The following is a 26130-nucleotide window of genomic DNA, read 5'->3' on the forward strand; positions in this document are numbered from 1 at the left end:
ATAAGAATACAAACCCCACAATACCAAGGCTGGTTTCCTCCTTCCATAAAGATGGTCAGACTGCACAAGCATCCACTTTTTGCTGTTATTTTTTTTTTTATGTTCCCTCTATATTTCTTACCCTCTTTGAGGGTCAGCTCTCATTTAAAGTACGTTTGTGGTGGAAGCATTTTCAGGACACCTAATCCACAACATTGTTAGCCCCAAAAGTCCCTCAAAGGGTTTCTGCTAGAATCAAATGAGAACTTGGATGTTGAAGTGCTTTGAAGACTAATGAGAATTTATAATGACTTATAAAAAGATGTGCTTATTAAGGATCTTAATTTGGAAAATAACTCTTCTATAGTCTAGGTTAACTTGCTTTCCCCCCTCCCCACCTCCTTGATTTAGGGATGCACTTCTTTTGATCCAGTGGAACATAAGAGCTTTCATGGCTGTAAAGAGCTGGCCTTGGATGAGGCTCCTCTTCAAGATCAAGCCTCTTGTTAGATCTGGAATGGGAAAGGAGGTAGCTGGACTGAAGGAAGAGTATGTACAGCTGCAAAAAGCCTTGGAGAAATCCGAATCTCAGAGGGAGGAACTGAAAGCCAAACAAGTCTCCCTCCTCCAGGAAAAGAGTGACCTTCTTCTTCAGCTGCAGGCTGTGAGTGGCCCCACCATTTCTTATTCCAATCAAGTTTCTAATTAGATTCCTTTGTTTTGCAGGCAGCATTGACTTGAAAAAAACAGAGGCACATGCTTTTCAAATACTATAGCATTTCATCCAACACAGAGTATGGAAACACTTAGACACCCTGTTTTACAGTGAAGTGATTTCATCGGCAGGATGTCTTTGAAAAAGAGACAAACTTTTAGATGGGTTTTAACTATATAAACGTATGGAAATCTATCATGGGAGTCAGGAAGCTCTGGATCTTAAATTATGTAGGTAGCATGTAACCCATTAGCGAATCAAAAGATAGGATTTTAGTAGGTCCTAAGAAGAGCTTTACTGAGATCTTCAGGATTATTGCAGCATGGTTTTCCTGATTTTAATCTCCCTACTTGTCCTTCCCCAGTCCAAATCAGTGTTATAATCAGTTGAATTCTTAAAACAGCAGTTTTCAGCCTTAGCTTTGCATTAAACTCATTTGCAAAGCATTAACAAATAAAAAGAAAGGTGCCTAGGCTCCCCTCTCAGATACTCTGATTAAGCAGGCCCTGTGTGGCTCCAAATCATCTGTGTGGGTGATTCTGATACCCAGCCAGGGTTAAGAACCATTGTCTTGAACAAATATGTTGCTTCCCTGATGAACAAGCTTCAAATCCTGCATTATGCGCATTACAGATTCCAAACCTTTGGCCCTGACATCCAAACCTGCGTCTCCCATCTGATGCTGATGTTCCATTACTCACTTCCTTTTATAGTCCTCATCTCTAGCTACCAGGGTACTGTTATCCACGAGCATCCCAAAGTTAGGTATGGTTGTGTCTACCTGTGCTGAGTGGGGTGTATTCTCCACCCCACCTAGCACAGTGCTAAGGTAAAAAATACTGGCTTCCCACTAGCTATTTTACAGTTGGTAGTGTAAATATGTCTATGCTACTCTCTCACTTCATCCCAGCTAGTGGGAAGTTGCTGTATAACAAAGGGAGATCAACTCGATGATGGGTGATGCCTTAGAGGGCCAGGACAGGGAGGGTGGGAGGGAGTTGCAGGAGGGAGGGAATATGGGGGTATATATATAAATACAGCTGATTCTCTCTGGTGTACCTCAAAAGCTGGTACAAGAGTGTAAAGCAATTATATTCCAATACAGAGCTTAAAAAAAATACTGGCTTCAAATACAATGATATAAATAAAAGTTTTTCCTGCTTTTTGGACTTACTGAAAACAGGGAAAACTTAGTAATTTTAGACTGACCCAAGTTGGGACTATGCTACCCATTGGTGTTCTAATAAGCCATGTTTCTCATGAGAATTTGTACCCAGACTTACATTTCTGATACATATTTAATATAGCAGTGGTTCTAGAACTTTAGTGTATATCAGCCTCACCTGGGATGCTGATACAAATTCCTGAGCCCCACTGCAAACCTACATTAAGATCCATATTGTGAAAATCACAGTGTATAATATATTTTGTCTGGTTTATGAGAGAGGCAGCTTTGGATGCAAACTGGCCTCCTAATTTTTGTCTTTCTTCCTCTCAACAAAGAGAGTGGCCAGTGCTACCTGGGCTGATGTGGGAATAGAAATGCACCCAGCTTGTGAAGGGAGTGATGGGTAGGAGTCTGGGATGTATGATAACAGATCAGTGTGGGGAGCACAGGAAACACATGAAGCCAATTTCAGGGCATGTCCAGGAAGGCTGAGATGAGTTCAAATTGGAACTGATTTTAAAAGCTGACCTGGCTATGAAATATTTTATCAACATTGATTTTTAAGGAACACAGCTCGGTACAGTAGGAACCAAGGATTCTTTTAAAATCATTCACTAACTCAAAACACCAGCAGCACTGAGTGAGCCCATTTCAATTAACACTGCAAGTATGTGAGAAAACAACTGCCGCTGGGGAAAGGATGTTCCTGCTGTTAAACTGTCACACCACCGCTAGGCTGGCCCCAAACCCGCCGTCATGTTTAATGAGGGAATCGATGATGGTCAATTGGATTGTCCTCTTCATTTGGTGATGGTGACAGGTCCTGTACACACACTGAATGGAAGAGAGCAAATAGCTGTTCTGCCTGTCAACCGGGGGTGAACGAAGATCAAATGCCCCTGTTATTGCCCAAACATTGGAAGCCTCTCTGATTTGCATAAATCCTTTTTGCCTTGATATTTTTGTTTGTTTTTAGTTTAGCTCTTCTCTTGGGTCTTCAATGATGTTGGAGATTCAGTATCCTATACCTCCCCCATCTGTGCCTCTTTGAGCCCCATTTCTTGGGCAGATAGGTTGAGAGTTAGCCAGAATCTAGTAGCCTGGATTTTTGCCCGTTTCTGCTCTTGATCTGGGTAGATGAAAAAACGTAAGCCAAACAAATAGTTAGGTAATAGATTGCCCAAATTGCAGAGGATGGATGTGGTCTAGAGATGGACGATGGAGACGTATGAAGATGGAGACGCATGAAGTTATATCGCAACCAGACCTGCAGTAATTAAGAACTTGCTCACAGAAAAGAGGTTTCATTTAGCTCTAAATGGAGACAAATGAGAGGAGTTCAAAGTTACAAAAGTTGCTTTTGTAGCAAAAAGCAATCAGCCCCTGCCTTTTTGACTTGGCCCATAAAGCGGAAACAGTGGGCCACTCAGTGAGAGTTGGAGGCAATATGTTTGAAAAGATAAAAGGAAGGAGGGTTTCACACTCCCTGTGTATAACTTGTGGAATTTACTGTTGGCAGAACCATCGAGAAATATTTTAGTGGAAAATAATAGTGAAATCTAGTTAGTGATATTCAAGGAATCTCATGAATTCTAAATTCAGCCTATGAATAAAAAACATACAGCCCAGCTCTATTTATTAGAAGATGCTTATATATTAAACAAGTGCATCAGGGACCTTATAATAATATTATAAATATTCTATTGTCGGAGGGGACACCGCTTTCTTAAAAGTCCGTATTCTGAGTAGGTACCACTCTCAAACTATATGCCCGCAGGGATGCTTCCAGTAGCTGTGATTTAATCAGCACACCACTGATTTTTGGAGGCACGTTAGCTCCTTTAGGCCACCAGGATTCTATTAAGTGCTTTAAAAGAGGTAATCTAATCTAGTGAATGGCCTGAAAGATCGAAAGCACCTCCAAACACAAGCAACTCCTCCACTTCTCAACAATAGGATCAGGGAACTGGGAATATTATTTCAACTGCTTAGGGAAGGTAGGTGAAAGTGCTGGGCACAGGGCAGGCAATTATCTCTTTGCTTAGTGTTAAGCAGCATTTCGCCTGGCTGATAAATTACTTCCAGCTGTTGGCAACAATTTTCTCCTCATCATGGCAGGAGCGAGAGACCCTGGCAAATGTTGAAGAGCAGTGCGAGTCGCTGATTAAATCCAAGATCCAGCTGGAGGCCAGCGTCAAGGCGCTGTCTGCGCGGGTGGAGGAAGAAGAGGAGATAAATTCCGAGCTGACTGCCAGGGGGCGGAAACTCGAAGATGAATGTTCCGAGTTGAAGAAAGAAATCGATGACCTGGAAATACTATTGGCGAAGTCACAGAAGGAGAAGCGTGCTACAGAGCACAAGGTACTTTTTCTATAATGTCAGGAAGGCCTAGATGCCTGAATTCCACACTCCCAATTAGGCTTCAGGACAAGACTCCCTCTGTTTAAGTTAATTAACACAGTCGTCCACAACTTTATAGCACTGGGAGTGAGAACTGGCATCAAATGAAGGGTCTGATGAACTGTGCCTTCCTAACTCAAATGTCCAACTTGAATTTATGGAACCCTGCTTAATCTCCCAAATGAAACGTTTTCATTTGTTCCAATCTTATTGCATCTGAAAGCTGATAGAAAGAGCAAAATGATTTCACTGGGCCTCTTAGTATCCTCTTTGGGAAGGAGAGGGAGCAGAATGCAACTTACTGAAAGGTGATTTGGGACGCGCCTGAATCCCCACCTCTGTCGTTGATTTGGAGTTTGACCTTGAGATGTCATTTTAATTCCAGCTAAGGACTTTAACATTTTGTTCATTTTAGCTGAGGTTTTTAACTTGTGCATCTGTGTATAGACTGAAGTTAGCTGAGGAGTCTGTATCAAACCTTTGATTAAAAAAATCAGTCTCCAGAGTAATACCATAATTTTGGCAGGTGATTAAATAGCAACTCTTGTATATTGGTTCCCTTTCACAAAAAGCACATGGGCCTGATATAAATGGCTTCCATTTTTGCCTATTTTATCAGCTGGAACTTTTCTTTAACTGCTACTTTCTTAGGATATTGAGGCACAACAGGATTAATATGTGCCCTGAATACTCAAAAGAGAGCTAAATTACCTTTAGTGGCGTTCTTGTAGTACAATCATATGACCTCTGAAAACTGGCCATCCACTGACCTACGCTGATTATATATGATTAACCAGAATACCCCATTCCCTGACCATGAGAGATAACAGATCATTTGTGTCTGTGTGTAAAAGAAAAAGTGAATTTAGAGTTTTAAAAAATCCACCAGGAATTTGGCTAAATTTAGTTCTTTATGACAATGGCTACCTCATAGGATTTCTGGTCCTAGGAGAGAGAAGATGGCCCGTAGCGTTTATACCCAACCTTCCAGAAGTGACTCTTATGGAGCTGTTGTTGTCTTCTCCCAGCAGGTCAAGAACCTGACTGAGGAGGTGGAGTCTCTCAATGAGGACGTCAGCAAACTTCACCGAGCAGCGCAGGCCGCACAGGAGGCCCACCAGCAGACCCTGGAGGACCTGCACGCCGAGGAGGAGAAAGCCCACACCCTGAGCAAAGCCAAGTTGACCCTGGAGCAGCGAGTGAATGAGGTCAGTAGTGATACGTCTCTCTAGTTAACTGTCTGTCTACACCTATACAAACCTCCACTGTTTACTTAGTTAATTTATCTTGACATTTTCAGGAAAACTTAGTAGCATGTTTCGTTTCCCTCATTATTTAGAAATAGAGGTGAACCGCTATAGTAGAAGAGAGAGGCCCCAGCATGTAATCTGTCCATTTTTAAATGCAACTCTCATACAACCCTGGGCAGTAGGAGAACATTGAGAGGAAGGGTGAAGGGGTATCACTCGAAGTGACTGACTATTCCCCACAGAACCTGGTGTTTCGCCCTGCAGGTATGTTGGTGCTCTGACACTAGTATTGAAGGATTGCTTAAAGGCTCTGTTGTGTCTCCAGCCATACACTGAGGTTTGTTATAGTAGAAAGATATGTAAGTCGCAAGCTGTGTTCTACCAACACTGTTGGAAAATACTGGTAAGATTCTGGAGATGGTGCCCCTATTCTGCCTCCAAATACCTGTGAAATAAAGATGTTTCAGACCAGTCTCAATGGGTAGGTTCATCACTCTTCCTGTCTCCTCCCCAGCTGACAGAGTGTATGCATTCACTGTTTTATTAGTCCCCAAAGCTTAGCCTTTATAAAACTGCTGACAGGGGTGGTTACGTTTTTTTTGATTGTCTGCTTCTTTTTCCTTATACCTTTCTATCAATTTCCTTTGTTACCTATTAGCTGTCTCACTTCTCTTCCTATTTCCATTGATACGTATCCCACAAAGCCTCAACATGGGGATTTATTGATTGTGTGTACACAACACTCACACACACACTCTCACACACACATTCACACACACTTGTTCTCTCCCAGAGTTCATTTATTTTCAGGTTTTTGCATACACCTTCCTTCTCTCCCATTTGAATTTTATATCTTTTGCTGGTTACAGGATATAGCTTCTACTGTGGCAAAGTAAATATATCAATGAAAAATAGCCTTATTGTAACTATAATTTAGCCTCTTGCTAAACTAACCTCAGTCATAGTTGGCAACACTACTCCAGACAGAAATGGAGTGTTCTGATCACCTTGTTGGAGGTACCAGAATATGACACAATGTTATGGACCAGAGAGGGTACCAAGGTGGTAAAGGAGGGTGTGGAAATCATGCCATGTGAGATGCATTTGACAGGGTCAGTGATGCTGAATTGGGAGACTCAGGACAGCTGCCTAATATTCACAAATGACCACATGGAGACAGACTTGCTTGGTGTTGCTCCAGAGAGCAGAGCTTAGGCTTGTGGGACGAATTTTACAGAGACTACTTTGTCTTCTTACAAAGAAGCACTCCTGAGTAAATGGACTTATCCACCCATGAAATGAGCTGCCATATGAAAAAGTGAGCTTCCCATCACTGGAAAGGGATCAAACAAGGGGTCGCTAGGCATTTATTATTGGTTTCTTCCATAGGGTAGAGCATGTATTCCTTAATCTCTAAAGTTTTTCCCCATCACCGTGATTTCTAGATTCTTTTGTCATCCTATTGATGTGTACAATATTTATTTTAAAATATCTACATAACTGGGCATCATTTACAGACTCTGCTTGTATTTTTCTTTCTTTTTCCAGAAGGTAAGTGGTTCATGAACACATCTAGTAAGTATAAACTGTAGCTATTTATCAGGCTCAATAATATCTCCTTCTGCCAGCTTGAGGGTGCCCTTGAGCAGGAGAGCAGAGCAAGAATGAACTGTGAAAAGGAAAAGCGCAAACTGGAGGGCGAGCTAAAGCTGAACCAGGAGAGCCTGGAGGACCTGGAGAGCAGGCAGCTGCAGCTAGCAGAAAAGCTGCGGAGGTGAGCCGCCTCTCTGCTGACTCGCGGTTCCGGGAGACCTTACAGTGGAAGGAACAGCTCTCTCACCTCTTTGATCCTCATGACCCTAGGGCCAGATGTCTCAAGACCTGAAGGGGGAGATAAGGATAACATGCCTAGGAAATGGATTTTTTTTTTTTGCTAGACTTTATGTGAACTTTCTTTTTATAATTATATAATAACCTACAAGAAAGTAACTGAGAAGGCCGACTAGCAGATGCGAAAGAAAGGTGTAAGGCATGGGGGATGCGAATTATTGGAATTTGAAGTTACAAGTCTAAAAATGGCTCACTTCTTTTACTTATGAGACCAATGGCCTAAAGTTAAAAAAAATAATAAAAAATAAATGATCAGATGGTATATGGTGAAGTCCCATATACCATCTGATCATTTAAAAAAACAAGACAAAACAAAACTTGTTTTGCCAGATATAACTTCATTGACATTTATATGACTTTTTTGGTCAAATAATTTACTGTATAGGTATTAAACCTTAAAATCTAAAGCAAAGCATAACATGATCAAAATTAGTAGACCTTCGGTTCACACAGAGCTCAGGACAAGATGGCCCTCTCAGTTTAGTTTCATCATTCAGTGAAATGGATTTTCTCACCTTGTCCCTTTTGTCTTCCTCTATTTAGCTAGACATTCTTCTAACCACTAGGGATTGTCAAGTTATTTGGAATAGATCAAATAACAGAGGGAAACAGTGAGATCTAAGGGTAGTGAGATCTGAGAGTGAGATAAGGTCAGGCTAAAGCTGGGAGCACACTGGTTATTGGAGCCCACAGTGAGGAAGAAAGTCAAGTGAGCAGCTGTGAGCTTCTGGTTTTCCTGTCTGTGTACATAAGTTTCCATTATACATGCTTGTGGTCAGACTTGATTAATAGCCTACCAAGAAGTTACTGAACTTGATAGGTATTTGGAAAAGATGAAATAAGTAACCCAGTGAATGTAATGGAACAGTGAAAGGCAAAATGATGATAGAGTTCCCTTAACATTCAATTTTGAAGATTGTGTTTCAGCTGAGCAAAGTGAAAATGATATTCCACGTCCTTATACGCCACAGGTCAAAGAGCTCTGGCATTTTAGACACCCTTGTTTTCAGGAAGTGATAAATTTATTATACAACCTTTTCTCTAAAGGCACCTATGTGTATATGGAAACTTAATCCATGAAAATGTGGCATTTTCTGTGATGATGGTATAGAATACTTAACAAATAGTGCTGAGATTATTAGCTATTCATGTTCTGAAAGTTAAATTTCACCCTCATGCTATTCACACATACACAAAATTCAGTTGCATTAAAGAATTGAATGTAAAAATAAATCTATAGAATCATTAGAAGATGCAGCATTATTCACCATAGCCAAGATATGGAAACAGCCTAACTGCCTATTGATGGATAGATAGATAAAGAAAACATGGTGTATACATTTAATGGAATACTATTCAGCTTCTTTTTAAAGGAAATCCTGCCATATGTGACAACATGGATAAACCTGGAGGACATTATGCTAAATGAAATAATTCAGTCACAGAAGGACACATACTGCATGATTCCACTCATACAAGGCATCTAAAACAGTCAAACTCATAGAACCATAGAGTAGCATGGTGGTTGCCAGGGGCTTGGAGGCAGGGGGAAATGTGGAGTTGCTGTTCAATGGGTATAAAGCTTCCATTGTGCAAGATGATTAAGCTCTAGAGATGTGTACAATGTTGTGCCTATAGTTAGTAATATTGTACACTTAAATATTTGAAAGGGTAGATCTTATGTTAAATGTTCTTCAATTAAAAAAAAAAAACATTAAAAGACAATATAGGTGGTAAGTCTTAGGAAATTGGCAGCTCAGACTTCCTGAATGAGTCACAAAAACCCAACAGCGTAAAAGGAATGTCTTGATAAATTTGATGTTGATACATCAACATTTAAAACATTTATGTGGCAAAAGTCAATATAAAGTAAAATTGGGGCAAATTAGAAAGTGGGAGAAATATTTGCAGCAGATATCAAAAAATAAATATCAAGAATATTAAAGGAAAATCTATAATTCACTAATTAGATGAACAACCTAACAGAAAAATAGGCAAAGGACATAAACAGGCAGTTTATTTGTTTTGTTGACCATTTTGAAATCCTCTTGGTTGATAACATGCTGTCCTCACTAGTAAACAAGGACATTCATAATAAAACAATGACATACTAATCTATTAGATTAGGAAAAATTTAGAAGTGTGCTAAAATGAAGTGTAAATGTAGAGAAATAACCTCGCACTGCTATTGGAGGCCAAAGGGCAAGGTTATAAGTTTTTTAAACACATACCTACACCCAACACAGCAATTCCCTGCTCAGTAGCCACTCTATAGAAACATTCACATGTACACGAGGGCACATGTATATGAATAGTGTTATTGGTAAAAGTAAAATTTTGGGGAAAACCTCAGTGCTTATTAATAGGGAAATGAATAAATAAACCACATGATGTCTAAATAATAGACTAGTATGTCACAGTTAATTTTTTAATTAATTAATTTATTTTTGGCTGCGTTGGGTCTTCGTTGCTGCACACAGGCTGTCTCTAGTTGTGACAAGCGGGGGGCTACTCTTCGTTGCAGTGCGCAGGTTTCTCATTGCAGTGGCTTCTCTTGTTGTGGAGCATGGGCCCTAGGCGCGTGGGCCTCAGTTGTTGAGCATGCAGGCTCAGTAGCTGTGGCTCATGGGCTCTAGGATCAGGCTCAAGTAGTTGTGAACACAATTAGTTTTTAAGTGAAGTAATCTATGTGTAGGTCAACATGGAAAAATCTCCATGTATTATTGGTGTAAAATGTTGTAGAATTATAAATCCAAATGTATACAATATTATACATTTCACAGTAAAGAAAATGAAATTACTACTACTGATGTATAAGCACAAACATAGGTCAATACTTAGAAAAATGTCCGGAAGGATTCACACCAAACTGGTTATGGTGGTTACCTCTAGGGAAGGAAGAGAGATTGGGTGTATGAGCCCAGAAGACTTCAGATATAGATGTAGTAGTTGAAGTTTTACAGTGAATAACTTCATGTGTTATTACTATAATTTAAAGCCTATTTAAACAAAATTCATTACTCTGAGCAATTCCATTTGATACCTCTTTCTCTAATAGGAAAGAATTAGAAATGAATCAGATGAATTCAAAGGTGGAGAATGAAAGAGGCCTGGTGGCTCAGCTTCAGAAGACGGTTAAAGGGCTTCAGGTAATCATTTATCAAATACCTGTGTACACATGTAGTTAGATCCATGCGTGATGATTGGTGCTTCAATGATAAATACTCTGCCAAGATATCCATAGCCCTAGCCAACTAGAGACTAGGTAAAAAAGAGCAGTGGTTGTGAAGGTAACCTGGTATTCTGCAGATACGCGACTCTGGGGAATATTACTGTTTAAGCTTAGATTTCCTTATCATGAAAATAATAAAAAACAAATAGCTAAAATGTTGACTGTTTGACATAAACTAGGTATTGTGTTAAAACCCTGGATGTCTATATTTTTACTCATTAATCCTCCTGACAACCTTTGAGCTAGAATTAAATGCAGCAGTACATGTAAGTGGTAAGCTCCGTGCCTGACCCATGGTAAGCATTCAGTGTTATCAATTTCATTTTTAGTGATGATTAGTCTTTGTGATTAGAAGGCAATTGTGCTGAAAATCTGTTTTGTAGCCACTTGTGGCCTCAAAACATTATTTGATAATGGGCAGCTATTTATAAGTTTAGGCTATGCAACTGTTGTATACTGTATGACCACATTATAATTTAAAACATGGGTGCATATAACTCCTCACATATACCTGCAGGCAGATTTTTTTCCTTTGGAGCTGTTTATCTCACTAATGTAACTGTCACTCAAAATAATTTTGGAAACTTTTTTTCTGATTATTACCTTCTGAGACATTTTGAGCCAACTAAGACCAGTCTCACTGCTTTACTGACATGCTTTCAGATAATACTAATTTAATTTCCAAGCAATCGTGTATCATATTCACCATATTTCTCTTCAGATGATACTTCATCCAAAAAAATGTTCAATTTATCCAAAAATACACTTTTTTTTTTTACCTTGATGATTAAAAAAATGCTCTAAGGATTATTTCTAAAGAAATGTTTCAGAGATGTTTGGTTCAGTGACAGTAGTGTTTGGAATAAAGGTATTGGATCCCAAGATAACTCATTGGAAGGGGATCACAATTACCTGGGTGTGGAAATCATACATTTTTTTTTTAGCACCTTCACTGTCATAACTCATCTACAGATCAGATAGGCTTACTTATTTGGTTTGGTCTAGAAATTAGCTTCCTCTCAGTAATCATACTCTTATTTAATGGAAAGGAAAGTATATTCTGAAACAAGCTATCCTGTGTTCCTTCTGCCCTAACCTATGCCTGAGTATTTAAGGTGATGTTAACGACCATTGCTGGTTTTCCTGTACTGTCCCACAATGATGCTGTCAAGATTTGCGGGGCCATTGGCCTTACACTGAAAGACATCTGGGCTCTGAGAGTTCTTATCACTAGTTTTCTTTGTCTGATAATTCTACTTCTAATGATATGACATTACTATCCAATTTAGTAGCCCCATTCCTCTACCAATTTTAATTTGTTACTTCAATTTTCCTGCTCCTTGAAATCACCTGCAGGCTAAGAAACCAAGCATCCGAGTTTGTCAGAATTGTGTATAAAATTAAACTGATGTCGTTTCTTAAGCGTTAGCTGCTTGAGCTCAGAGGTGTTTAGTCTATTGATCAGGTTTTTGCCCAAGTGTCCAATAGTTGAGGTTGTCAGGTAAATAAATTCCAGATAAATGAGGTACTGTATATAAAATTCTTGTTATTTTTTTTATAAGCTCTCTTCAGAATGTTTCCTTGTTATATGAAAGATATTTTCCATTCCTTTGGAAAGTGCTCTTTATTAAAATTTCCTCTTTATGTATATAATATAAAGAGGTTGCTCATCACCAAGGCCTGGGAAATTGGGAGGAATTCAAATTTTAATTCTGGTCTTGGTACTGGTGTGGAGCAAATCACTTAATTTCTCTGTATTCTATCTTCTTTATTTATAAAATGAGAACCAAAAGTGTTATGTTGTTTTTCTTAGTTGTGAGAAATAAAAAATACAGTAGAGCTCTTGAATATTAAATATGCTACAAGTGCTTAGTGAAAGTCAAACTTGTTTATTGCTATAGACTCAGACACAGGTTTTGAAAGATGAGCTGGAGGCTGAAAGGACCACTCGAGCCAAGGTAGAGAGGGAGAGAGCTGACCTCACCCGAGAGCTGGAAGACCTGAATGAGAGGCTAGAGGAGGCAGGAGGGGCCAGTTTGGCTCAGATGGAGATAACTAAGAAACAAGAAACAAAATTCCAGAAGCTCCGCCGAGACCTGGAAGAGGCCACGCTGCACTTTGAGGCAACCTCTGCCTCTTTGAAGAAGAGACACGCAGATAGCCTGGCTGAGCTGGAAAGCCAGGTAGAAAATCTACAACAGGTCAAGCAGACACTGGAAAAAGACAAGAGTGACCTGCAGCTTGAAGTGAATGACCTCCTGACCCACGTTGAGCAGATGACTAGAGCCAAGGTGAGGAATATTGCCAAGCCCTCCTTGAGGACTTAGAACATGGAAGTAGGCAGAGGAGGGCAAGGAAAAGAAAGCTAAAGCAAACTGGTAACTCAAAGTATTTGCTAATGGAGGCTATAGTTCTTCAGATTGGCTAGATTGGGTCTAATCTCAGTCATTGTTAAAGTCACATGACCACCCCCTGAAGGTAGCTTGACAGTGGCTTCTGGTTTTATTGGAATTCCAGCCCATGTTCCTTGTGGATCTCTCTGATGATGACATAGTGAGTAGGCTGGACAAGTGAAGCCACTAACTTGTGAGTGGTACTTCTCTCTTGAACGATGGCTTTAATTTGGGAGCACTCCATGGCAGGGCTCAGGTACTTTGAGTCTGTCTGAACAAACAGCGGTACAAACTGCTTTTCGGGGAGGAGAGAACTTTTTCTCCTTCATGTCCTCTGGCATCTCTTTAACGAGCCAACACTAGAAGAAAGTTTATCACATGTTCTTTCTTCAGTGAGCCCATTAATCTCTACACTGCCAGCTCTCATCTAGAATGACTAGTGTCAGATCACAGGTAAGAGCCGCCTTACCTTCTGGCAGTTGAGAGGAACCTTGCTTGAGGTCACACAGAGCAAGTAGCTGGTGCCAAATTCTCCTTGTGAGCAGAATTTATAGTCATCTGGGAAAGATGAACCAACAATAAAGCTCGATCTTTGTGGATGGTGGCCAGAAAAATGTAGAATTTCTTCAGAGATACTCAGTGCCTCCTGAAATGTTTAGCGTTCATTTCCTTTAAAGACCACATTGAGCAGAAAGAAACACAACTACTCTGCTTTTCTTTTTCTCTCCACTGTCCCCGCCACCCCACCTCCAATTATCTTAAAATATAAATCTAGTGAGGACTTAGGTCCTGTCTTACTCTGTCTCTTCTGTATTCTGCGTTTTGTATGGATTCTGCCCTCAACTCAGCAATGAAAACATTCTCACTTCTTGCCCTTGTAGGCGTCATCTTCCTTCATCGGCCCGAGTGAGCCCTGAAAGACCTTGCTCTCTTCATATTCTGTGCCTCTCATTTGTCCTCAGGAACTCTTCTGTTTCTGTACATTTTAGCAGGAAGTCATAAAATCATAAAACTGTTGCTAGGTTCACCATAAATCCATACTAATTAGGTGTGAATTTTATACTTTCCAACTTCCTCTAGAATTTTATTGCTGCTCAGAAGTTCTTTATTCTTCTAACTCTGTTTTATTTTACAAGAGAAACAGACTCTAACCCTGCCCTTCTGAACCCATCCTTTTAATAAATGTTAACACCTAACTGATAAGATTAAGACCATTTGTTATAACTTCTCTCTTCACCTTATAAGTTATTCACTCATCCATTTATTTCCCCCTTGTTCCAAAGAATAAAATATTCTTCCACATGACCGTTATTCACCCATTGCAAAAAAAAATTAGAAAAACAAAATAAAAGACATTTCCATACTAGGGATGGTATTTTAAGAAAAAAGAAAAGTCTGTCCATATCTGTCTTAATCTGACTCCTTGACCAAAGGGTAATGTTCTGTTTATCTATTGATATGTAACAAATCACCCCAAAACCTTAGAGTTAAAACAATAATTATTCTCTCTCTTGGTGCTGGGGGTTGACAGGCTTAGTGCAGATGGCAGTTGAGACTGCAGTCATCTGAAGGTTTATTCACTCACGTGTCTGGCTCCTGGGCTGGGATAGCTAGACAGTTGGGACTGGTTAGAAGTATCTCTTTCTGTGTGACCTCTCCATGTAGCTAGCTTGAATTTCCTCACAGCATGGCGGACATAGTGGAGTTGGACTTCTTATATGGTAATTCAGGGTACTAAAAGCAAGTATTCCAAGAGACCAGAAGCTGCAAAGACTCTTGTGAGGTAGGCTTACAATACAGTGGAGAGATTCTGTGTGACTCCCAGCAGTGATGAGGGTCCACACGTGGGTGCAAATACTAGGGAGCGTGGCTCATTGGGGGGCCATCTTTGAAGACTAGCTCCCACAAGTAGGTGTATACCTCACCATCTCCTCTCTCCTTTAACCCCTGTAATCTTTTATAGCCTCTGATTATCTTAAAAGTATTCTTAATTGATTCTTTCAAAGATCAGTAATGTCTCTCTTTCCTCAATTTAGCATGTCTAAAACCAAACTTACCACCTTTTCCTGAAGCTGACACATTTCCTGTGGACATTTTTGTCACCAGTGCCCTGTTTCTTCCATCACCCAGACTCTAAGCCTAGAATTGATTTTTTGTTTCCTCTCTGCTCTTTGCTTTCCAATCAATTATTACAGCAAGTCAATTTTGCAGTCTTGCAATTTTTCATTCCATTTGCATTTCACATGTAGGACTTTCATCATCTTTTAACTGGACTATTGCAGCTGTTTTCTAAATTATCTTTTTTTTGCTTTTAGTCTTTGCTTTGCCAATCTACTTTAGATAATATCTGTATGAATATTTCAAGAGATTGCTTTATTGAGTCGTGTCCCTGCTTCACAGTGAACTCCAAACCCCCCCAGGTACCCTGTGGCCTGTGATCTGACTCCACTTGCCCTGCCGATTTTGGACTCTAGTACTTTGTTTCCTGGACCCTCTACTTCAGCCATGATAGAATGCTTGCCTTTCACCAAATATCCATTTTCCCACCCATATGCCTCTTCCAAACTAAATTGTCTCCCTGGACTGCTCAAGTTCAACTTCCCTTATTACAATTTTATCTGTTTCTGAATTCTTGTAGCCCTTTTGAGGTCTCCCTTGTACTGCTGCATTGTATGGTCTTTTCACTTAGCTTCAATAGAAGACATCTCTAAGGCAGAAGTAGGTCTTATTTTACTCATGTTTACTACATACTTTCCATAATCTGTATACTCAGTTACTAGCATTGATTTTTCACATATGCCTCTTGGGAATTCTATGTCTCATAGGTTTAATGATTTGTTCAGGGTCACAAAAATTGTATGGCAGAGATGGGCCTCAACTTGAAATCCTGTGTGTATCTGTGGGTGACCACATTCTGCCTTACTCATTTGTTGGTGGGATAAATTGATTCTATTCACTCTCATAGGCATATACATTGTGCTGAACTTTATGTTGAATTGTTTACTTCATCTTTTCCTGACTTATAATGCCACAAATGTCAATACTCAGTGGTATGGTGGAAACTGAAGCATTTTCGAAAGTATATTAGGCTGACAGAGAGGCCCAGGGCAATTTAGAAGTTATAGGCAATCTCACAATTATCCTGATTATTTTGAATTCCCATTGGTTCCTGAATTTCTAGGAGGCAGCACTTTTATGCATCATTTTAAGAACCAGCTTTAGGATGAATGTGCATTTTTTCATTAACCTCTTCCTTCTTGGTATCAAAATTTAGTGTCTATCTTTAGGCTTAAACTTGAAGTTCTTTTGAAGGTACCACCTCTTTGAATGCTATATTCCTGTACAGGCCACCGTTAGATAAACGATCTCATTGGCTTTTGCAGGTCCTGCTTATGAAAATACTTTTTCAATTGAAAACACAATACCAGAGTTAACAGTGCACACGGATAACCACCATTTGAAGCTATGTCTAGGGGCAGGTGTCTTTTCCACCTGCCCAGTGGCTGCCTACTCTGCAAATATGCACAGCCCCACTGGGCTTTACCACACAGGCTTCTCTTGAAAACTGGGGATTCTCTGGCTCCTTCACTTGCCATTTCTACAACATTGACCAAGTTGTCTTATAGAGACCTGTGTTCTTTCAGCCTCAGCAAAACAGGTGTGTAGCAGAGCACACTCATGGCCGTAAGCCGAAGTGGCATTTCTCACATCTGGCTGCGTTCCTCCTGGCCCAGTTCATGGGTCATTTATTACTGGAGAGAACATAAAATAAAGATGGTTTACATACTCATCATATTTTTATCCAGCTTCTTCCGGGACCCAGGGTTCATGACAATTTGCGCCAACTTGGTTGTTAAACCAATTAATCCTTAACATTTCCTTTGCTGTTTTTGTTTTCATACAACAGATGCTTAGGAATCTAGTATCTAGTGTCTGGCTTTTTTTTTTCTTTTTCCATCTGCACAGGCAATTTTCAGATCAAATCCTAAACTCAACATATACTAGCTGTGTGAATTTGGGCAAGGTATTTAGCCTCTCTCTGTTTTCTCATTTATAAAACAGAGGCAATCTGAGTTCTAGAGGAATATTGTGAGGAAAACAACAAGTGTGCCAACTTTGACTGTCAAATTACTTTCAGAAGTGAGAGCAAACATATTCAGCATTCAAAATATTAGAAATTACAGACTATCTAAAAACTGACACATATATCGCTACCATAGCTTCTAGTAGCAAGTGGAGAATGTGGGTAATTGAGTGTGCCTGGCATTTAACATTAGTGCTCTAAACTACATGATGCTGATGGCATTGTACAGAGAGCTGGGCATTGAATCTTTGCCAGGTCTGGTTTCATAACCACCAGCAAGCCTGGGTGTGCTACGGAACATCTGACAATAGAACTACATGATATTCCTTGTCCGCCTCCAAATGGACAGGCACCTGATTTGCCTCTTCCCTTGTTTGCTAATCAGTGGATAATATCCCAACTCAGTTAAAAAAAAAAAACAAACAAATTTGGCCGTTGGGGTTTAAAAGGAAAGCTTGATTTTGCCCTCTAAGTAAACTTTGGTGGGTATGTTGGCCAATCTCTCACTAAAGGCTGCAATAATTTGAATATCCTAGATATTTATTAAGTGCCTATTTTGTGTCAAGCACTGCATTTGGCCTTGGGAATATAAGATGCAATCTAGGAGTCTTTCATAAAGAGTTTAAAGTAGTCATTAGAGTAAGCTTAAAGAGAACAATCTTCAGCAAAGCGTAGGCTCCCACTGGAGAGTCCCAAAGTATTTGTTAATTCAGAAGTTTCCCAGAGGATCAAACCTGGTGTCATCTTTGAAATGCTTCTGGTCCTTGGCCATTGCTATATCATAAAAGTTAGTTTAACCTCGAAACTAACTGTTAGACTCAGTACCAGATTTCACAGTTTTCTCTGTTTTCTTGGAATGCCATTGGTGTGATGCTTTCTTTGGTGGTGTTCCCTCCCCTTTCTTCCCTACCTCCTTCTTCCCCTCCGCCCCTCCTCCTCCTCTTCTTTTTCCATAGCACTAATTCTTTATAGAGACAAAAGTCTCATGGGGCTGCTGTATGGATTGTGATTTAAAACATGTAAACAGCAAAGCACAAAAACAGCTATGTAAAATCTGTAGAACCGTGGTTCTATGGTACCACCAGTGTCATTTTATGACTTCTAACTATATTAATAATAAGAATGCACATTACAGCTATGTAAAAAGGATAGTACCATCTTACATTCAACAGCTCTTGGTCCTGAAAATATTGGGTTTCAAAGTCATTGGCGTTAGTTTCCAGAGTGTGGCGAGAGTCTGATGAGTAGATTGGTTACTTAAACCAGGTAGAAGTGCAAAGACCACATGGCATATCCTTTTCTTCAAACATGAACAACCAGTTCTGAGAAGCTGGAGTCTGGGATTGAAATGTTGACCCAACAGGGTAATCATGAGCCTGCTGTCATAGTGATTAGGAGGGTCCAGTCGTTTTGACAGTTCAAATTTCTGTTACTGTGCTATCGCAGCTCAGATCCATCTGCTTTCTCCTATCCTTCTTGGCCAGCCCTTTGGATTGCCTTCCTTCCTCTTGCATCCCTTTCCTTTCCCTTCCCTCTGAACCTACCCCCTTGTTAACTGAGTTCCCTATAAATGCTAGACATCATTCTAGGCACTGGGGGTATACTCTGTAGTTAGATGGAATTTCTACCCTTATAAAACTTGTATTCTAGCAGGAAAGAAAGATGGTTCAATATATAATGTTAGTAAATATGTATTTCATCAGTATTTGATATGTTTCCTTCTTCAGAAAAGCAAAGAATTCTAGAGAGAGTCCCCAATACCCATAGAGTTGTTTCTCCATTAATACCCATAATCTGACAAGTTTGGGGCTTTGAGGGGTCCAGACCCTGAGTGTATTATGCTTTCTTAAATTAGAAGACATGGTTTCCCAATGCTGGCTATGGCTTTCGGGTCAGAGGAGAGAACGAGTCCCAGGAACCACGCCTTCTCTCCTTCCTCATGCAGCTGATTCAGCATGGCCTCTATAAACCATGACCAACCTTTGCTTCTCAACTCACAGGCTAACACCGAGAAGCTCTGTAGCATGCATGAGGAGCGCTTGAATGAAGCAAATGCAAAGCTAGATGAAGTGACTCAGTTGGCAAATGACCTGACTGCACAGAAGACAAAGCTATGGAGTGAGAATGGTAAGTACACTTTCAGTGCTGCTTCACTTATGAGTCTCAATCCCCCAGACTGGTGGAGAGACCCCTGAAATGGTGAACCAGTTACTGAGCCTGAGTGGGCATTTAAAAATTCTAGGGGAGGTATGAGGCCACTGATGTTACCTTGTCCACAGATATGCTCTTGTCTGGGAAGGATCACCTCTGTGCCACCTTAGGAGGCCCTGCCTAGCTCTCTTCCATGAAGGGGGAAATCCATATGCAGTTGATGGGAGTAAATTTCAAGATCAAAGGATGGTAGGGGCTGTCCACACAGTCTACAAGACATGCCTCTTCATCACATCTACCTCACTGAAATAATGAGCCCACACCTCTTTTTTTTATATTTAAATTTATTTTTTAAAAATTGAAGTATAGTTAATTTACAATGGTGTATTGGTTTCAAGTATACAGCAAGGTGATTCAGTTATACATATGTATCTGTTCTTTTTCAGATTCTTTTGCATGTTAGGTTATTACAAGATATTGAGTATAGTTCCCTGTGCTACATAGTAGGTCCTTGTTGTTTACCTGTTTTTTATATAGTAGCGTGCATATGTTAATCCCAAACTCCTAATTTATGTCCCTCCCCCATCCCTGCTATCCTCTTTAGTAACCATAAGTTTGTTTTCTATGTCTGTGAGTCTATTTCTGTTTTGTAAATAAGTTCACTTGTATCACTTTTTTTTTTTTTTTTTTTTATTGGCTGTGCTGGGTCTTCGTTGCTGCACACGGGCTTTGCACACGGGCTTTCTCTAGTTGCTGAGAGCGGGGGCTACTCTTCATTGTGGTGCGCAGGCTTCTCATTGTAGTGGCTTCTCTTGTTGTGGAGCACAGGCCCTGGTGCGTGGGCTTCAATAGTTGCGGCACATGGGCTCAGTAGTTGCGGCTCACGGGCTCCAGAGCACAGGCTCAATAGTTGTGGCGCATGGGCTTAGTTGCTCCATGGCATGTGGAATCTTCCCAGGGCAGGGCTCGAACCCGTGTCCCCTGCATTGGCAGGCAGATTCTTTACCACTGCACCACCTAGGAAGTCCGTATCACTTTTTTGATTCCATATATAAGTGATATCATATGATATTTGTCTTTGACTTCACTTAATATGATAATCTCTAGGTCCATCCATATTGCTGCAAATGGCATTATTTCACTGTTTTTTTATGGCTGAATAATATTCCATTACACACACACACACACACACACACACACACACACACGTATGTACAGTACAGCTTCTTTATCCATTCATTTGTCAATGGACATTTAGGTTGTTTTCATGGCTTGGCTACTGTAAATAGTGCTGCTATGAACATTGAGTTTTAGAATTTTCTCTGGATATATGCCCAGGAGTGGGATTGTTGGATCATATGGTAATTCTATTTTTAGTTTTTTTAAGGAACCTCCATAATGGTCTCCATAGTGGGTGCACCAATTTGCATTCCCGCCAACAGTGTAGGAGGGTTCCCTTGTCTCCACATCCTCTCCAGCATATTTTTTGTAGACTTTCTGATGACAGCCATTCTGACTGGTGTGAGGTGATTGTAGTTTTGATTTGCATTTCTCTAATAATTAGTGAAGTTGAGCATCTTTTCATGTGCCTATTGGCCATCTGTATATCTTCTTTGGAGAAATATCTATTTAGGTCTTCTGCCCACTTTTTGATTGGGTTGTTTGTCTTTTTTGATATTAAGTTGTGTGAGCTATTTGTATATTTTGGAAATTAATCCCTTGCTGGTCACATTGTTTGCAAGTATTTTCTCCCATTCTGAGGGTTGTCTTTTTGTTTTGTTTATTGTTTCCTTTGCTGTGCAAAAGCTTTTAATTAAGTCCCATTAGTTTATTTTTGTTTTTATTTCCATTATTCTAAGAGACAGATCCAAAAATATACTGCTGTGATTTATGTCAAAGAGTGTTGTGCCTATGTTTTCCTCTGGTAGTTTTATACTATCCAGTATTGCATTTAAGTCTTTGAACCATTTTGAGTTTATTTTATTTTACAGTGTTAGAGAATGTTCTAATTTCATTCTTTTACATGTAGCTGCCCAGTTTTCCCAGCACCACTTCTTGAAGAGACAGTCTTTTCTCCGTTGTATAGTCTTACATCCTTTTTCATAGATTAATTGACCATAAGTGTGTGGGTTTACTTCTGGGCTTTCTATCCTGTTCCATTGATCCATATGTCTTTTTGTGCCAGTACCATACTGTTTGGATTACTGTAGCTTTGTAGTATAGTCTGAAGTCGAGGAGCATAATTCCTCTAGCCCTGTTCTTCTTTCTCAATATTGTTTTGGCTATTTAGGGTCTTTTGTGTTTCCATACAAATTAAAAAAATTTTTTGTTCTAGTTCTGATAAAAATGCCATTGGTAATTTGATAGGGATTGCATTGAATCTGTAGATTGCCTTTGGTAGTATGAACCCACACCTATTTTTTACACTAAATGAAAGCCATAGTCTGTACAATGGCCTACAAGGCCCACATGCTTGGGCCCCATTATCTCTCTGACCTCTTTTACTTTCTCTTCTCTCATTTTGACCTCTTTGCTGTGTTTTGAACATACCAGGCTTACGCCCACCCTAGAGTCTTGCCCTATTTCCTCTGCCTAGAATACCTTAATAATTCAGCAAAGACTTGAAGATGAGGGTTAATCAAATAGATCTGCGGGAAGTCAGGATAGGTCTTGTTGGGAAGATGACATTTGAGTGCTCTGAACCAGTTTTCCCCATGTGCTTCTACTTCCATAGAATTTAATACTGTCAAAGAAACTACACAGTTGACATAATAAATATTTGTCTTGTCTCCATCTGCCAGAATGTAAGCTATTGTACATGAGGGCAGGGATTTTTGTTTTGTTCACTGATATATGTCAGTCATCTTGAACAATGCCTGCCACTTATTGGAGATCTACAAACATTTGATCAATTAAAAGTAGAACAATGAAACAACGGACAAAGGATTAACCTCCAAAATATACAAGCAGCTCATGAAACTTAATACCAAAAAAGCAAATAACCCAATCCACAAATGGGCGGAAGACCTAAATAGACATTTCTCCAAAGAAGACATACAGATGGCCAACAAACACATGAAAAGATGCTCAACATCACTAATCATCAGAGAAATGCAAGTTAAAGCCACAATGAGGTATCACCTCACACCAATCAGAATGGCCATCATCACAAAGTCTGGAAACCACAAATGTTGGAGAGGATGTGGAGAAAAGGGAACTCTCCTGCACTGTTGGTGGGACTGTAAGTTGGTACAGCCACTATGGAAAACAATTTGAAGGTTCCTTAAAAAACTACAAATAGAACTACCATATGATCCAGTAATCCCACTACTGGGCATATATCCAAAGAAAACCATAATCCCAAAAGAAACTTGTACCATAATGTTTATTGCAGCACTCTTTACAATAGCCAGGACATGGAAGCAACCTAAATGCCCATCAACAAATGAATGGATACAGAAGATGTGGCATATATATACAATGGAATATTACTCAGCTATAAAAAGGGATGAGATGGAGCTCTATGTAATGAGGTGGATAGAACTACAATCTGTCATACAGAGTGAAGTAAGTCAGAAAGAGAAGGACAAATATTGTATGCTAACTCACATATACGGAATCTAAAAATGGTACTGATGAACTCAGTGACAAGAACAAGGATGCAGATACAGAGAATGGAATGGAGAACTCGAGGTATGGGAGGGGGCGGGGGGTGAAGGGGAAACTGGACAAAGCGAGAGAGTAGCACAGACATATATATACTACCAACTGTAAAATAGTCAGTGGGAAGTTGTTGTATAACAAAGGGAGTCCAACTCGAGGATGGAAGATGCCTTAGAGGACTGGGGCGGGGAGGGTGGGGGGGACTCGAGGGGGAGAGTCAAGGAAGGGAGGGAATACGGGGATATGAGTATAAAAACAGATGTTTGAACCTGGTGTACCCCCCAAAAAAATTAAAAAAATAAAAAAATAAAAAAAGTAGAACAATGTTCTGTGACTTATTCTTAACTAACAACCACTATTGTTAGTGGGCTTTTTCCCTATCTTTTGCATGGTGGCAATCTATTTGAGGTTTTTCTTTTTCAGTCTGTCATGAGCTTTTTTGTATCTTGCATACTCAGTCATTTATAACAGTGCTTCCAATCCATCAGGTAGATGGACAATGTTTAGTTCATCTTGCCCTGTAACTTGCTTGTCTGCTGTGAACAGCATGTGACTAGCTGTTTGTCTGTAATTAGAATTATTTTTAGTAATATATTCCCAGAGATAGAATTCCCAATGTGTTCTTGATGCCCAGAGGCACTCACTTCAAAAAGAGAATGAAGACCATTTGTCCTTCTGCCTGTGGACACCTCTGTTTATAAACTAAATCTAGAGTCAAATGCTAAATCTAGAGCCAAAGCTGAATTAAAATTAACTGGCAAAACTACAAAGCTGGAAATCTAGAAAAGGAAAGTGTTTTGGATTCTAGCAGGAACACTAAGTAGGGCTCTTCTCATGCTGGTGACAGGGGCTATGACACTTGGCTTCATTACAAAACCCCCAATTGGATCTTCTGTACCATTTAGGATATAGTCTGTGTGGGGACTGTGCAGTCCAGAGACTAGCTGGAGAGTACCTTTCCGTCTGGCCCTGAAGGAAGTACTGTATACAATTTGTTTGATAGACATTGCCTACCTCCCCCTACTTATTGGCATTAATTTTCTACTCACTTTTTTGATGAGGAAATTGGTGGGTTAGAGAAATGAAATAGATCCGAGATGATAATTCTGCTTAGGATACAGGACCTTTTACTTTTTCCTTTATTCTTAGTTTTACCTTTTGGCTTTTGTATGAATTAAATTTTAAGTATATACCTAACCAAACCTTCCCCCCTCTCACTAGGTCTATGCTCTAGATTTTTTGCTGCTTTTTTTGTTACTATCACCAAAGTTTGTTTCTCATGCCCTGTCCTGTCCATTGATTATACTCTGCTTTCAAAGGACACCAGTAGTAAATGTGATCAATTAAGGCACATTAAGTGGGTCTTAGTTCTATAAAATATGTGATATGTTTGTCTCAATCCCCTAGTGGATTGGCATGTCCCCAGAATACTTTTAAATATGATGTGTCACCCAGAGCTCCTCAAAGTTTTATCCATGGAACCCCAGCAATTATCAATACTCTTTTAGGGGAGAGGTTAGAACTATTTCATTCTAATACTAAGATGCTGTTTGCTTTTTAAATTCTTTTGCTACTATTATTGATGGTGCAAAAGCAATGGCAACTAAAACCGCTGGAGCCTTATCACAAGCCAAGGCAGTAGCACCACACTGTAGTATTAATCATTATATTCACTGGTACATACTCAACAGTTAAAAAAAAAGGTATGTTTTACTTAAGAATGTCCTTAATGAAATGATAAAAATTAATTATATTACATCTCAACCCTGAGTATATATCTTTTTAATATTCTGTGTGATGAAACAAAAAGTATGCATAAAGCACTTCTGTTAAATACTGAAGTAGGATGTGTGATTGTTCAAGTTCTGAGTTGAACTAGCAATCTTTTCAGGAAGAATCATATTTATTTGAAAGAACATTTGACAAACTATGCTTATTTAGACTTAGCTATTTGGCAGATATTTTCTCAAAAATGAATAAAGTGAGCCTGTCACTACAAGGAAAACAACTGACAATATTTGTTGCCAAAAATAAAAGTGGAGCTTTTAAGTAAAAATTAGATTATGGAAAACATGTATATGCCATCATGAGCTTGATGGCTCTCAATTCTTGAAGACTTTTTTTCTTCCTTTTTTATTTTTTTATTGAAGTATAGTTGACATTCAATATAATATTAGTTTCAGGTATATAACATAGTGAATCAACATTTATTTATATTACAAACTGATCACCACAATAAGTCTAGTAACCATCTGTCACCATACAAAGTTATTTCAGTACCATTGACTATATTCCCTATACCATACATCATATCCCCGTGACTTACTTATTTTATAATTAAAATAAGAAGTTTGTAGCTCTTAATCCCCTTCACCTGTTTCAGTTAACACCCCCCCCCCCATCTCCTTCCCCTCTGGCAACCACCACTTTTTTCTCTGTATCTATAAGTCTGTTTCTGTATTGTTTTTTTGTTAATTTTTTTTTGTTTTTAGATTCCACATATAAGTGAAATAATATGGTATTTGTCTTTGCTTGTCTGAATTATTTTATTTAGCATAATATCCTCTAGGTCCATCCATGTTATTGCAAATTACATAATTTCATTATTTTTCATGGCTGAGTAATATTCTAGTGTATACCTATATATACATATATATATGTGTGTATATATATATGTATAGCATCATCTTTACTTTATCTATTGAAAGACAACTTAGGTTCCTTCCATATCTTGGCTAGTATAAATAATGATGCTATGAATATTGGGTTACACATATCTTTTCAAATTAGTGTTTTTATTTTCATCCAGTAAATATTCAGAAGTGGAACTGATGGATTGTTTGGAAGTTTAAAATGTTTTTAAGGAATCACAATATTGTTTTCCGTAGTAGCTGCACCAATTTACAGTCCCATAATAGTGCATAAGATCTTCCTTTTTCCACATTCTCACCAACACATTATTTGTTGTCTTTTTGATGTATCCATTCTGACAGGTGTGAGGTGATATCTCATTGTGCTTTTGATTTGCATTTCCCTGGTGATTAGTGATGTTGAGCATCTTCTCATGTGTCTGTTGGCCATCTGAATGTCTTCCTTGGGGAAAAAAAAAGTGTATTCAGATCCTCTGCCCATTTTTAAATCAGGTTTTTTGTTTTGTTGATATTGAGTTGTGTGGATTCTTTGTATATTTTAGATGTTAACCCCT

The 26130-nt window shown here is 39.3% G+C and overlaps 1 protein-coding gene across 1 annotated transcript in view; it reads left to right on the top strand.

The window, feature by feature from the left end:
* MYH15 (myosin heavy chain 15) overlaps positions 1–26130 on the top strand; it is a 132979-nt gene that overhangs the window by 64604 nt on the left and 42245 nt on the right. The window contains exons 22-28 of the mRNA XM_057696649.1: positions 391–643; positions 3981–4223; positions 5294–5470; positions 7141–7286; positions 10461–10551; positions 12536–12925; positions 19112–19238. Coding sequence (XP_057552632.1) covers positions 391–643; positions 3981–4223; positions 5294–5470; positions 7141–7286; positions 10461–10551; positions 12536–12925; positions 19112–19238 — 1427 coding nt within the window. The remainder of the gene's footprint in view (positions 1–390; positions 644–3980; positions 4224–5293; positions 5471–7140; positions 7287–10460; positions 10552–12535; positions 12926–19111; positions 19239–26130) is intronic.

The sequence above is a fragment of the Hippopotamus amphibius genome, chromosome 10, assembly GCF_030028045.1.
Source record: "Hippopotamus amphibius kiboko isolate mHipAmp2 chromosome 10, mHipAmp2.hap2, whole genome shotgun sequence".
In the NCBI taxonomy this organism is placed as follows: Eukaryota; Metazoa; Chordata; class Mammalia; order Artiodactyla; family Hippopotamidae; genus Hippopotamus; species Hippopotamus amphibius.